The sequence below is a fragment of the Triticum aestivum genome, chromosome 5B (assembly GCF_018294505.1).
Source record: "Triticum aestivum cultivar Chinese Spring chromosome 5B, IWGSC CS RefSeq v2.1, whole genome shotgun sequence".
Lineage (NCBI taxonomy): Eukaryota > Viridiplantae > Streptophyta > Magnoliopsida > Poales > Poaceae > Triticum > Triticum aestivum.
This window is the reverse complement of record NC_057807.1, coordinates 522,882,592-522,897,451: the sequence shown is the minus strand read 5'-3', so window position 1 is coordinate 522,897,451 and position 14,860 is coordinate 522,882,592. Positions and strand designations below refer to the sequence as shown.

At 41.3% G+C, this 14,860-nt stretch overlaps 1 protein-coding gene across 2 annotated transcripts; it reads right to left on the bottom strand.

Annotated features, from left to right (window-relative positions):
* Window positions 1-747: 747 nt before the first annotated feature.
* Window positions 748-14,657, bottom strand: LOC123112912 (ABC transporter C family member 2). Of its 2 annotated transcripts, XM_044534010.1 has the most exons (22): window positions 14,061-14,657; window positions 13,763-13,947; window positions 13,485-13,607; window positions 12,395-12,935; window positions 11,285-12,255; window positions 11,087-11,126; window positions 10,909-10,999; window positions 10,715-10,797; window positions 9,561-9,732; window positions 6,848-6,988; window positions 6,314-6,520; window positions 6,132-6,230; window positions 5,808-5,960; window positions 4,866-5,260; window positions 4,403-4,583; window positions 3,981-4,304; window positions 3,138-3,894; window positions 2,843-2,964; window positions 2,262-2,507; window positions 1,787-1,888; window positions 1,287-1,608; window positions 748-1,174 (listed from the first exon to the last, which is right to left on the bottom strand). In XM_044534010.1, the coding sequence occupies exons 8-22, from the start codon at window positions 10,720-10,722 to the stop codon at window positions 1,080-1,082; spliced, it is 3,324 nt and encodes a 1,107-aa protein (XP_044389945.1). In that variant the 5' UTR covers window positions 10,723-10,797; window positions 10,909-10,999; window positions 11,087-11,126; window positions 11,285-12,255; window positions 12,395-12,935; window positions 13,485-13,607; window positions 13,763-13,947; window positions 14,061-14,657; the 3' UTR covers window positions 748-1,079. The 2 variants fall into 2 exon arrangements, with proteins under 2 accessions (XP_044389945.1, XP_044389946.1); XM_044534011.1 differs by lacking the exons at window positions 9,561-9,732; window positions 10,715-10,797; window positions 10,909-10,999; ... (4 more) ...; window positions 13,763-13,947; window positions 14,061-14,657 and adding an exon at window positions 7,262-7,758.
* Window positions 14,658-14,860: the final 203 nt, after the last annotated feature.

Below are 14,860 nucleotides of genomic sequence, written 5' to 3'. Positions count from 1 at the left end.
TCTTCTTAATGTCTCCTCCCCATCCGCATACGAGGGACCTTTGGGTCGAATTTTTGTCAGAACTTTCATATTGACAGAAAAGACCACCTGCAATCGGTATTGACAGAAAAGACCACCTGCAATCGGTATTGACAGAAAAGATTATAACAGGCGGAGGTGGCAGCTCGCCTGCCACGGGATTTTGAGCGAACGCGGGAGCTGGAACGAAACAGCGACGCGGTGGCGGGCCATGTCGTCACTCCCTCAGGCTGTCGCCTGTGATGTGGAAGCTGCCGCTACTGACATGTCGCCATTCCGTTCCAGCTCTCACACTCACTTGAAATTCAGTGGCAGGCAAGGTGCCGCCGTTGCCCGTGGCGGCAGGTGCCACATGGCGGTGGGCGGATCTGCCACCACAGCGTACGTGGTCTTCTCTATCAATATAGATTGCAGGTGGTCTTTTCTGTCAATACAAAAGCATAGGTGGTCTTATCTGACAATTGGCTCATCAATGCGACAGCCTAAGCTGCTCAGGAAGTGACATTCTCCAAGTAGCAAGAAATAATCTCGAGATCAGTATTCCAGTGTGTACTCCCTCTGGGAGAGTGATTTTTCTGTCGTCTAATTCAAGAATATGAGCCTATCCGAACAACTACACAAGCCATTGAGGATATTCCCGTTCTGTGACTAGGAAAAATCTCAAACTCGATATTCCGAGGCAGACAAACGTGTTATTTATATCAAGCAAAGAAAGACTGGACATAACCATCAGGACATAAAGAATCCACGTACACTCGTATTGCACAATATTATCAAAATTTCGGGTACGCTGATTACCGAGATTGGGCACAAGAAATGTAACCCATGCGGACGACATTACAAGACTGCCACTGCTACAAAATCCCCTTGTTATTCGCCTTCAGATAGGCATCAAGACGGCGTTTCTACTGAGTAACTCCCGACTTGCACGTCAATGTACTGGCAATGAAATGTACTACAATACTGTAGAAATTAAACCGTGCCTGATTAATGCACACCCCCAAACTATTCCACGATGCGGTTCCAGGGATTCGGTAGCGCAGCAACGGAGTGTTCTACACCTAAATTTGATCCCAGTCAATAGACCCGTGGTTTTCAAAACTGTAACCAGGTTGCCGTAGACGGTTGCGCCCCAGTTTGCTCATCGTGGCGAGGCCTGAAAGCAACACGTAACAGATTTTTAGCATGGGGTCGGATTACTAGGGATACAGCTGAACACCGAAGGGAAAGTGTGAAAGCATGTCAGAAAGTGAAACTAAAGCAGTTACCTTCGATGACTTTGTAAAGTGACGACCACCACCTATCAGATGGAACCTGATACTCTGTGAGCGACTCCTCGATTTCAGTGTTGTGCTTCCCTTCAAGGACGCCCTGCAGGGTGATTACTGCGTCCTTTGTTTTCCTGAGGATGTTGTTTCCCTCAGCAACCTCCAATGAGAGAAGGTCGCTGTGGGATGATGCGAGGCTAGCAGCAAGCGCAAACTGGGCAGCAACAGCCCATCGGTTCGACGCGGCCCATTTCCTCTGAATATCTTGCAGCTTACTTTCTTCCTTTCGCAGCCTCTCTTCACCATTCCCAAGCACAAGAGACTGTTTGATTTTTCACAGAAAAAATGGATCAAAATACATATCAATGTTCGCACTGAAAGTAGGCCAACTATGTGTACTTGAGCCAAGTTAATGACGATAGGCATTATTAGCTCTATTCTATGAAGAAGTGCATATGACAAGATTATAGAAAATAAACATGGTAGCAGCTGCACATTACCTTAAGATATTCTGCATTGCTAGGCCCTGTGCTCTGAACCATCTTGGAGAAAGCACCATCCTCATTGCTCAGAAGGTTCTCGGGGGTGTCAAATTCCGAAATCTGAAACAAAATATTACTTTAAACTAAGTTTGGGGTACCAAGAGTTGTGCAGTTGAGGAAAAAAGAATATGTGTGATTAAACATAAAAAATAGTATAAACTTCTTCGGGTGGAGTGCACGGATCTACTTACAGCAATCTATTTCACAGCTGTAAAAAGTAAATCGATAATACACCCTTGGACTCTTGTTAGAATCCAAAAAACACTCAAAAACCATCCACACCAAGCTAGTAAATCCCAGCTTTGACCAGCTCGAAATAAACAGGACTACTCATTACTTCAGAAAATCAGCGCATGACATGAATATACTAGCACCAATTCAAATGAGACGCATGTCCAGGAATGAAAGAACAAAGCTCTATCCATTATCATACCTTCCCAGAACTTAGAATAAGCAACCTGTCACAGTCGATAACAGTGTTCAAGCGGTGAGCGATTATAAGCATTGTACAACTCTTGAATTCTTCTCTGATTGTCTTCTGTATAAGAGCATCAGTTCGAACATCAACTGCTGCTGTTGCCTCATCAAGAACAAGTATCTTTGCCCTTCGTAGCAATGCACGAGCTAAACTCAGCAGCTGCCGCTGTCCAACGCTAAAATTTTCACCGGCCTCAGAAACCTGTTAACAGAGTGAATGAGTGATGTTCAGCAAGAACTTTCCATATGATTATTCTCAAAAGAACAAGGGATCTACTGTAAAGGTGGTAAAAAGGGCCAAAGTCTGGTTATTCGGCATTAAATTCTCTACTATGTCAAAAGCAGCAGTAGTCTATTGTTTTGCAACCCCTTTCTAACATTCTAAACAAACTCCTAGAACTTCATAGATTGGCAAATGCTTACCAGTTCCATGTGCTACAGTTAGTCTGGCACAACAAACTGGTAAATTTGTGCAAGAATTTATCGTTTGTCAAAAAAAGACAGGATAAGATAAATAAAGGTAAACATGCAGCTTACCTCAGCATCTAGCCCTAGAGCATTCCTCCTTATGACATCTTTTAGATGAGCCCTTTCAAGAGCCTCCCATAGATCCGCATCATTATGCTCGCTGAAAGGATCCAGATTAAATCGAATAGTACCTGGATAGCCATACATAAAACAATCATTGAAGCAAATAATTGAAGTCGTCGGAAGAACAGACTAGAGCCACATATTTGGATTTCTGTACATAACTACTGTACTAATTTACATAAAGCATCCGTTAAAAATATTACATCAAGCACACATGAAGATCTTATGTATAGTAACATACCTGAAAACAGGACCGGTGCCTGTGGTATTATTCCTAACACTTTCCGCAGATCCCAAATTCCAAACTTAGAAGTGTCACAATCATCAATCAATATTCTCCCTCGCTCCAGCTCCACAATACGGAACAAAGCATTAAGCATGCTAGATTTACCAGCACCTGTTCTGCCAACTATTCCTACCTTCTCACTTCCATTAATAATGAATGATATTCCATGAAGAACAGGAGGAAGTTCTGGTCGGTACCGAAGCACAACATCTTCAAACTTGATGATACCAGATGATGGCCAACCAGGAGGTGGCCTGTTATCCTCAATGACAGGAGGAGCCTCAGAAGGCAACTCAATGTATGTTCCCACACGTTCAACAGCATTCATGCTGTTTTCAGCAAGACTAGCAAGACGAAGAACAGCTGTGAGCAGATTGGTGATATTGAGGGTATAGGTAAGAAGAAGACCCATCGTGGAAGCAAAGGCCTTCTGATTCTCTGCTCGTTGGTTTTGCATGACAGCAAATGTTGCCGTGAACCATATCATGATGCCACCCAATGTTTCCAGCCGGATGGCTAGCCACCTATTTGAACTCATGTTCACGAGTGTGAACCTGATGTTGTTGTCCATTGATTTCCCATTGATGTTTGACATTCTATCATAGGCTTTGTAGGCACGGATTGTGGACAGACCATTTAATGCCTCTGAAAACTGAGCATACACAGGAGACCTAGTAATAGAATCCATGCGCTTTACCTCGCGTGATGTGGCCTGAGAAAACAAGGTTATAAAGTGTCAAGAAGGTACATGTAAAAGCAAAATTACAGTTGTTTAGTAGTCATCTCACATGAAATTACCTGGTAATAAAGGTAGGCTGCATAAAATAAAATCAGAAGTGGCATGATAGCCCAAAGAGACATAGTGCTGACAACACCGATGAGAACAAATGTTGAGAGCAACTGAGATATTTGTGCCATAAACATGTTGACGAAGACAGCAAGATTCCTGTCAATGTCACCCAAATCCTTCGAAAATCTGTTGATGATCCGTCCAAGTGGATTGGTGTGAAAAAATACCATGGGAGCTCTTAATATAGACCGGAGCATGTAGTCATGCAACCTCTTGGCAGCTCGAAGACTTGACGTGATCAGCCAGTAAGAATTCGTGAGAGTGACTAGAACCTGAACCAAGATTTTGTCAATTTGTCAGCTTGCATGTGATCAATCAGACACACACACCAAAAGGAAGTGGGAAAAGAAAAGGTAATGAGTGTAAATACCTGCCCAAAAGAAAGAATGCCATAGATTAAGTTGTAGTAACCAGGGCCATGGATATTCAGAGAACCCTCATCAGTCCAAATGCTCAACCATGTGCTACTTGAAATTCGTAGAGTTTCAGTCAGTGTATAGCACAAGAAGAGGACGGACACCGCCCAAATACCTCCCATTGCATTTTTGTAGCTGCAAAATAAACATAGTAAGTATATTTTCTAGGGCTTTATGATCCATTAAGTCTTATAGAATATTTAAAGCTACTAAAGACACTAAAAATCTAATTGATATCCATATATGGATAAAGATAATTTAAAAATCACCAAGCTTTAGGGCAACATAGAGAATGCTAACATAGATATATATGCACAATCATCAGCCTACTTTACACCTTTTTTCTACATTGCATTATACATCAAATATGATATATATTATACATCAAATATGATATTGCACGGTAGTAGCTTTTACCGTGAAAGGACCTTCGTACTGACAACTCCAGTTTCACGTTCCTCTTGCTTAATAAGAACAGATTTTCCCTGCTTTGTTTTACTCGAACTATCCTGGCTCTTTTGCAGACCACCATCAGCTATTACTACGTCCCCATTTTCAGTGTGCTTTATGTCATCCTGTGACTTGTTTTCGTCTTGTTTCTCTTCTGTTTGTTCCTCCATCTTTCCAGCATTTTCCATAAGTTTTTTGAACTGCTCCCCAGTATTACTAAGTTCATCAAATGTACCCTCCTCTTTAACTACTCCATCATGGATTAGCAGTATTTTATCCACATATGGCAGAAAATGCAGCTGATTAGTAACGAGGACCCGAGTTTTGTGCCGTAGCTCTTCTTTGATACATTTATCAAATACCTGCATTCATAAAGGGTAATTAAATAAGATTATGTAGTAGTATTAACACTGAGAAAAGGCCATGGATGAATATATCCACAAGCACCAAAACATGGCTCTGATACATGCCTAAACAATGCCACAAAACCTCCCTGATGGTTTCATTTATTTTTCATATCCAAAATCTGGAATAAATTAGGGTAAGTTGTCCAACATTCTTCTCTCTTTCAAGAATTAAGTTCTATACACTATAAAGTGGGGAGTTCAAAGAACTACATGAATAGTGTATCAATTACATATTATCAAGCGAGGATGTTGTATCTTGTATATCTGTTGAAATCAAGTTAAATTTGCACAGCATTGCACATGTCTTGAACTGTTTCTGAAGGAAGAATGTCAATGTTTAAAACGCTCAATACTCTTTCTGCCACCTAGGTATGAAGAGATCACGACAAAAGGATGACTAATATCAACCAAAGAAACACCATCACCAACTCCTAATCATCGAGTCTGAGTACGGAAAGATTAAAAAATAGAAAGCATCACAAAGGAAGCAAGACGAATGCACCTGTCGACCAACATGGGCATCTAATGCACTCAGTGGATCATCAAATAGGTAAACATCTGAATCAGAATAAACAGCTCTTGCCATTGAAACTCTTTGTTTTTGCCCCCCACTAATATTCACTCCCCTTTCTCCAATCTCTGTGAGATCGCCACCCTGAAACAAGGACAAGAAAATCCATTCTTTGTCAGTTGGTAGGTGAAAGAAACAAAGCAGACTGCACAAAGGCACAACTTGAATATAACCAGCCCAACTAAAAAACTAGAAACTTGTTCTCTAGCAAGGTCACTTCGTCAAATAACAGCATATTTGGACATTGGAACTTACTGGGAGTAGGTCAAGGTCATGTCGTAATGCAGTAGAATCTATTGCTCTCCCGTAGCGCGAAGGTTGGAATGGAGACCCAAACAATATGTTATCCCGGACCTGTAGATATCACAGATATTTCTCTGTACAGTCATAAAGGGTTCAATTAGCAGAATGATAGCAATAAAGATATTGTATCTTACGGTAGCATTGAAGATCCATGAAACTTGAGGAACATATGCCACTGAACCACGAATGACCACTGAGGTATCTGATCCTGATACTGGTGCTATTTCACCAAGCATTGCAGAAATAAGAGAAGTCTTCCCCTCCCCAGTGCTTCCTACTATTGCAACTAAACTGCCGACAGGCACGTCCAGATTGACATTTGATAGTGTTGGTCGCTCAGCCTGCCAATGTTTGAAAATTTAATTCTCAAGGAACGTCATAAAAAAGAGAACTGGCAAAATGGAAATATCTTCATATCACAACTAATGGGGAATGGCACCCTCAAGATAACCACCAATTCATTATGAACTAAAACACATCTTCGCCTATTCATTAATTAGCTGCTCTTTTGCAGTTGTCATTCCCATTAACAAAGCATGCTAGGCTGCTAGATTATGACTACTATTCCAGTGTCTGTTTGCCAATAAATAATATCTAGGCCACAGAATCAGAAGATTAGTGTTTAATGTAAAGCTGCATGTGCAATAGTAAAAAAGAACTTCATATACCTGCAACTCCCATGAAAAGTTTCCATTCTTGATAGAAATGGCTGGAAGCTCAGGATCAATAGGTGGATTTGGCATAAGTATTCTCTCATCAGCCAAGAGGAGATCTTCCAGTCGTTTCAACGAAACCTTACAGTTAACAACCTGTTGAATTTAAAAGAAGAACGAGTAGTAAGGCAACAACACAAAAGAATTCCTGAGGAAAGAAAAATAGGAAACCAAGTCGAGACATCATTTGTTTACAATAAAAATGCTAACTACAGAAATTAACTAACTATGTCTGCCACAGGCAAGTGAAATTTCAGATTGAAGGAATAGAAAAATCATCAATGCATAATAATCCAAAGATACTTGTTAACTTGTTAGTATTCTTGCAAAATAACTTCATGAAAACAAGAATTGCATCCTTTTGCTCACCTGAGTTATCAGATTTGGCAGCATAAAAAGTGGGAACCTTAACACTGCAAATAGTGAAAGAGAGGTAAACGCCTTTGCTGCCGTCAGCTCACCCCCCAACAGAGAGTAAACGCCAAATGAAACCACCGTGACAATGACACCCCTGTACCTTTTCCTAACACAAATATAATGATTTTTATGACTAATGATTTTTTTGATCAACAATGTTCTTTTATAATCTCAATCCTGCAATCCATTTTCTTGGTATATCTGCAGTTTGTCTTAGATTGCTTTTGTAGGGAAAATTATGTTGATTGATGCTGCACGTTCAATCAAGCTGTCTTTGTCAGTTATTCATTTTTGGAAGAGCATCGAGAAAACCTGGATCTATATACAACATATCATCACGTACCGCATACAGACTTGGTATATATAAATACTAGTAAAACGCCCGTGCGTTGCTACGGGCTACGATTCACATAAATGAATCAACCAAACGATTAGGTCGTCTCCAAGGTTGAAGTTCCCTTTTCCCGCATACGTCCTAACGTGTACAGATATCAAACAAGCTTCCAGCAGGCTCCTCAAAATCCAACCATCTGGACAGTCCAAGCTCCCCTAAATCTAATCCATATGTGACGGAGAAATATGGTTGTCCAAACTATCTACCATATTGTCTCCAGCACTCGGTCCTACAAAAAAACTCACCCCACAACATACCCTTCCCTTTTCCCGTCGAACCCTCCCCTTCCCGCTTGGTTTTCCGCCATAGCAGGACATTTCTTCCTGAAGCTCACTCCTTCAAAATCAGATGGCGCCCACCTCATCGTCACCATGGCGCCCTATGTCCTTCACACCGTACTTCCGTACAGACAGCCAAGGAGGAGTCCCCCGCCAACCGCCCCGCTCTCCACCTTGATCCCCTCCCCTAGTGTTCATGTCGATCCACCGCCTTGATCCCCTCCCCTAGTGTTCATGTTGATCCACCGCTCTATCAAGGGGGACGAGGTGTGCGCCAAAGTAATATTCATCATATGAGATGGTACCATACTTTTTAAGTTAGAATGTGCCAAGAGTTAGGTTTAAAGTTGTCGAAGACAGTTTTTCATTAGTTATCTTGATATAAAGATTATTGATCACGCTTTTAAAAATTCTAAGCATTTGCATTGATCACAAATAACAAACCACATAAAACAGATGATTATATGTGTGAACCTCATGTATTTTTGGGACAATGTTGCAAATTGCAAGTTAATACTTTTTCTCCCCAAGAGAATTACATACATGCTTAGTAAGGCAACATCAATATTTGATTCTACAACATTAGATGCGAAGACTGCACTCATACATTTTGAAGGCAATTTTAGTATGTACAAGTACATCATCCACATAATCAACAAGATACACTTGCACAGAACAGAACAAAGAAGACAAGTTGGGAGTTGAACATCTCAAACTGATAAGGATCTTGTATTTATTTTCTAAAATGATTCCTTTATAGGTAAATTTTATTGGTGACAAGATTTTGTGGAAGTTTTTTTCTAACATAATAAAACCCTTCAGCAGCTGTTGCCGTTCTTATACTTCTAACTGAATGAAGGTCATCCAACTTACATCAGAAAAATGGGATGACGAAAAGACAAATTTGGTATCAAAATATTTAGAATTTTCTCGAGATAAATGTTCTTGAGAACCATGAAACTGTGGCTTGATGGGTCATAAATTTAAGGAGCTCTTGCGGTGTGCACCACCAAACTAAGGCATATGACTTGCTGACAATAAAATTTAATCATTACCAAGCATACGGTGTTCTGGCAGCACAATACTATTGGTTAGTGCCAGAAAAGTTGCATATAGGAATGAAAATAATAACTCCTTGTCACCCTATGTGTACCACTATCAGTCTGTTCATATTACCATTATTTTTCACAGTACAAGTCTATCAACACCAATTAAGTGTTTAGTACCAAATCTGCCCTCCCAAACAAGAAGGACGACTCCAAGCTCGTAATCTTGTACTGGGTCATGTATTTGGATTATAAATCTACGAAAATAATCAACATGTAAATATGAACAATGTTTTGGGTCGATCTATTTCTTAAGAAGACAATAAATAAAATCTACCAACATGTTATGAGAAACCCGACGATGCAGCCTTCAAAAAAGAGTAATCAAATTAGCACAAATGAGGAAGACGGATAGCACAGACAAAGACCACGACAAGATGCATCACCTTGAAATATCTTGTTCATTTAGAAGTGGACGTGCCAGATATACACTGGGTATAGCTAATTAGTGAAATAATCTTCAGAAATCATACCTGGATCAAGGGACAACAGCCGCTTGTACTGCAGCAAGACATCAAGATCAACATGGTCGTGCTTGGATGCTCTCTTGTCTCCCTCAAAATATGTTTATCGTGAAGGATAACATGGTTGAGAACGTCACAGGATGTTGTGATGAGCTCTGCTCGATATATCTTAGTGAAGATCCTGCGGGCAAAAGGAAAGCAAGTTATCATATGAGGCCTGCAACTAATAGAATGAAAAAATAAATCTGGCAAACCTAATTGGATACTATGTGCAAAAATTAACAAATTTGCTATCCAAAGCCTCCACAAACATATCTGATGACCTATAGAAAAACATAATTCAGTAGTACTCGTGTGTGCGTCTTTTGTATTTTGTTATTGTCATAGGTAAAACTATCATAATCAAATCCTTGAAACAATCTGACATCCACATTCGCAACCATTATTTTTTAAGACAATGTTACTGAGCATCTTGTTAATTCAGGGCAGAAAGAAGTAAATCATATCAGGCGTGTTCTCAAAGCATCAGACCGCACAACTCATACAGATTGCAGGGAGGTAGCAAAGTAGCTATGACAATGAAGAGCAGATGCGGGGAATATACAACAGCTTTTCCCCAAATATCTAGACGTGTCACTTCAATTGCATGGATGGTTAACCTGCATGATCATATCACCAAAAAACCTCCCACGTACAGATGGCCCAATATGCCAGATTGGTACGTCAGTTTAACATGAAGTTGTTCCACTGGGGTACAACTATATATTGGTTGTGAGGCCACCCATTCATGTTGAATGATAATATTCAAACAATTAAGATCATGCACAGATGCATTACCGGCAAGGTTAGTAAAATTCAGCAGCATAAACGTAATTTTCATGAACATGCTTAGAAAACGATTGTCATGATATATACACCTATTTCCTCTGAAAAATTAAACCAAATGTGTCGTGTCACAGAAAATGTCATAGTACGTTCCGAAAAATATTTATACATGGACACAGCAAGCTCTAATCAGAAACAAAACAAATGTCATCTGACAAAATATAACTATAATATATAATGCAAACTGTATCAAAACAAAAGCATCACAAAGTACATACTAATTATCCTAACCATGAGACATCAATAATTAGAAGCACCAAGAAAAGGGAAATTTTCACCTTTGCATGTATGTCAAGTGTGTAGTGCAGACTGCTGTGTGTTCCTGTCTCCTCAACCACACATTTCTGAAGTCTGAACAAATCTTTTGTATTTCTCCATACCATGAGATATTATATTTAGTGGTATGTTAATCACTAAATACCAAGTATTAGACAATCTTGATAAGTTGAAGTAACAATAAGCAACTCCATACCTATTCGTTAATGTAGAGATGAACAATTGATTCAAGCAGACAACATAGAGTTCTTCCTTTAATTCAGATCGCCTCATGTATTAAAAATGAACTATAGATCAAAAAATATGTAAGCTTGCTTGGCGAAGTAGCATGAAGATGAGATGATTCCACATTATTCTTAGAGATTCATGCATACCATACGTGAGCAGACAAAGAAGATTGGGACATGTCTTTATCTACACAAAGTGAAAAATATAGTTGGGAGTGAATGATAAAAAGAGTTGGGCGTCAGTAAGGCTAGATGGTGTATCTACACAAAGAAAACTTACTTAAACGTCTAATTGTACATTCAATTTTGTTAAATAAAAAAAGGTGTAAATAATAGAAGCTTTACCTATTGGCATAATACGTGTACCACAATGTTTGCAATTAAATTAACAAATGGTATTGAAAAAACAAATATTTTGAGTTCGGCCTGCAGCTCCAACCACTTCAATCCCTGGAAAGCCATCTAAAGCTAATACTATTGGCTTATAGGTTCCTGCAATGTATAAACAAAAACACTTTGACGAAGATCGGCAAAAAATAAATCACATGTTACATTTTGTAGCAAAGAAGCGACATAGGCATTGGAGCCATCATTGGTTGTCAAATTAGCTAAAAACTATATCAATTATAACATATAACTAAACTCAATGTACGAAAAAAATATCTCGGACTAAATTTGAAACTGTACCTTATAAAATAGTTATAGATATCATTTGATAATCTTAAAAGAGAAGGCGGTTCGAAAGTAAAAGCAAGGTATGAACAAAATCTCGGACTAAATGTGGAAGGTCACCTTATAAAACAGTGCGATGCTTACATTTTATGACTGAAAGGGGAGAAAGGTATCAGCAAATGATTTTGCAATTCAAAAGAAATCAACACAAAGATTACATAAAAGCTGAAATTGAACCTACTGGTCCACGCCGCCCTCTCTGTATTTTTTAATCAACTTCAAATAATTAATTGTGTTACCATTGGATTACATTTTCTTCAGGCGCCTTGGACAGTCTATTTCATTGGCAACCAACCTGAAACTATACAGAACTGAAATCTAATGAATTTCAGCATCGAACCCTATCACAGAATCTGCTCAAGCTTGGACCGGCCATCCTGCTGCTCCTTTTTGGCTTTTGTAGCACACGACATGTAGATACAGATTGACACCATTAATACGCATTCAGGTGCCATGTGAGATACCTCACACAATTGATCAAACAACCACCGGCAGCTTTGCATGTCGCTAATTCAGGTGCCATGTGAGATGCCTGCTAATTTTGCATGCTTTTTCCAAGCAATACAATATTTTTTCTCACATACCTGCAGTGTATATATTGTTCAGAAGAGAATGAGAGAAGACCATGATCTTGCTAGGCTCTTCAAGTAAGAGGAGCAATGGACCTAATTGAACTACAGCTTGTTGACCGAACATGAGGTAGGTTGTGGGCGATGTTGGCACCTGCGGTCTACCAGGTGAGGCGGTGAGGAGGCAACGACGGCAGTGCGTCTGTCGAATGGCGGCCATGGAGCTCCAAACCGGAGGAGGAGAGGGTGGTCTCTTTTCTTGCTCCGTAGGTTGGCAGCCATGGAGCCCCAATTTAGAGGACGAACGGATGTTGGATTCTGTCATACTCATCGAGGAAGATAAATGCATGTTCCAATAGGGGTATACTATCTATGTTGGACTGGATTATCAGTGTTTCGGTTGCACCAAACTCGGGAACTGTCTAGCTGTCAATATTTGTGATATGAGCAAAACCATGGACAGATATAAACTAAAAACCAATACAGTTTATTTTGTCCAATAAGTATGACCCTTACGAAAATTGGTAACTGAACAATGCAAGGAATCTATGAACAGTGCATATTGAAATCTGAATGATATATAAAGGAAAAATTACCACTTACTCAATAGGTCTAGTGAGATACGATGTGGCACTTTGGCAGCCAAATTATCTTGCAAAATGCAAATACAGTACATAAATTGTTGGATTTGCCACCTGAATAGCAAATTCAGGTTAGATTTTTGTGTCGACAAAAACATATCAGTTCCGGTAGGTAATATGCAGTGAAGACTCGGCGTTGCAATCGTATCACACAGCCGCTACATTGCCATTACGAAAGAACAAAGCAGAGTAGAGCTAGCGGCAACTGAAAGTCTGAATACTAAAACTATCTAGCCTCTGCACCACGGCTGGTTGCTCCATCATATGAGGTTCAACAACACAACCACCACATTAAATCAGTCATCATTTATAGTTTCAGTCTTCCAAGAACATGACACATAATCAGTGGTCTGATGATTTGAGGCACTCCCTTCACCAAACAAAATGTGCGTGTGTCTAAAAAGGAATGACAGCGGCAGCACGCTAACATCATCTATAATGTGGGTCGCCTGTGTAGATGCTCAAAAATACAAGAAAATAAATACCGTAAAATTAAAAACCATCTAATCGTCCTCTCTGTCACCGTTTTTTAAGTAACTCTGTAACCACTTGATGCTAAGTATGGGTGCTAATTACAGATTGAATACACCTTCAGTATTTTACCTTGTGCAAACTTGATGCATCTTTTGTCACCGATGCCACATATCAACTGTGAAACTATCATCCAGCACTGAAGATGGTCTAAGAGGAAGAGCTGCTCACCACGATAACCTCGACGGCACTGGCCTGCTCAAAGATAGTATCAAGGTCAAAAATTGCATCCACTTGTTGTGGTCTGTATGCATCGACCAAATAATATCCTCATGCTAAGTACATTGACTCTTCATTGACATTATTGGTATACATCGACTTGCTATGGTCTAAGAGGAAGAGATGCACACCGGCCTGATCGAAGAGCTGCGCGAGGCGCTCGCTGCTGACGTCATAGGGAAGGTTGAACACGTACACCTTGGCCTCCTCCGACGGCTCCACATACTCCTCGACCTCCTCCACACCACCACGACCTCCTCCTTCACCTCAACCACCAGCTCCTCCTCGACGATGAAATCCAGGGCCTCGTCCTCGGCTGCAAAGGAAACAGAGTAAGCTTCCAATCACAAAATCTTAAAAAAAGCTCGACATATCACCGGTTCGGTCAGCCATCCATCCTACTAAAATGGCAATTGAATAGCGGCTCACCTTGTCCTGTACACATGCCTTGGCCCCGTCCTCCGCCGCCGTCTCGTCGTGTTCGTCGTCCTCAGGGACTTCCTTGGCCGGCGCCGGCCCACGAGGGCATCTCCGGGCGCGGCTGCTGCTGGCGGCGGCGGCAGTTGCTGCTAGATAATGGGATTGTGGGGCGGACATACAAAACGTACTAAAATTCAGAGGGAGGCGCTGGTCTTAGAGCCTGGCGGTGGATCGTGACAAAGACCGGGAGGAGGGCCAACGAGGTCGGGATGGGGCGGATTCGGCCGCAGGAGGTCGATTCCTACCGGATCAGGGTGAGGCAGCGGTCATTGGTGGCCATGGCTGCTCCTGTAGAAGAAGGGGAAGTCTGTCCTTGTGTGTGTGAGAGAGAAATAGGAGGGGGGATTGGGGGAGCCAGGAGAGCTCGCCGGCGGCGCGGTGACCGGTGGCGAGGCCGAGCCCTCTTTCTCGGCGGAGAGGCGGCGGCTTGGCTTGCGGACAAGCGACGGATCGCCTAAGGGAAGCGAGGAGTCCGAAGGCGAGCGACGAGGAAAGTGAGGCACGGAGCAACAGGACGCTGGGCTGGTCGACGAGCTCTTGGCGGCGGCGCAGGAACCCTAGCGCGTGCAAGGGTACGAGGAGAGGATGCTCACGCGAGGGGAGCGGTTCGTGCGTGGGGTGGTTTTTTTGGCTGCGTGAGTGGGCAGGGGCACCAGAGACTGAAAAAAGCGACGAAAATAAACCGACAAAAAAAAATCATGCAACAGGTGGGAATCGAGGGGATGCGGGAGGTGGGATCGAGGACGAAA

Excerpts from the sequence above, each read along its gene's own strand:
- LOC123112912 (XM_044534010.1), bottom strand. Across the intron at positions 6,989-9,560 it reads GCTGTTGTCCCTTGATCCAG|GTTGTTAACTGTAAGGTTTC; the intron begins GTATGATTTCTG and ends TAAATTCAACAG. Across the intron at positions 5,961-6,131 it reads ATGACCTTGACCTACTCCCA|GGTGGCGATCTCACAGAGAT; the intron begins GTAAGTTCCAAT and ends TCCTTGTTTCAG.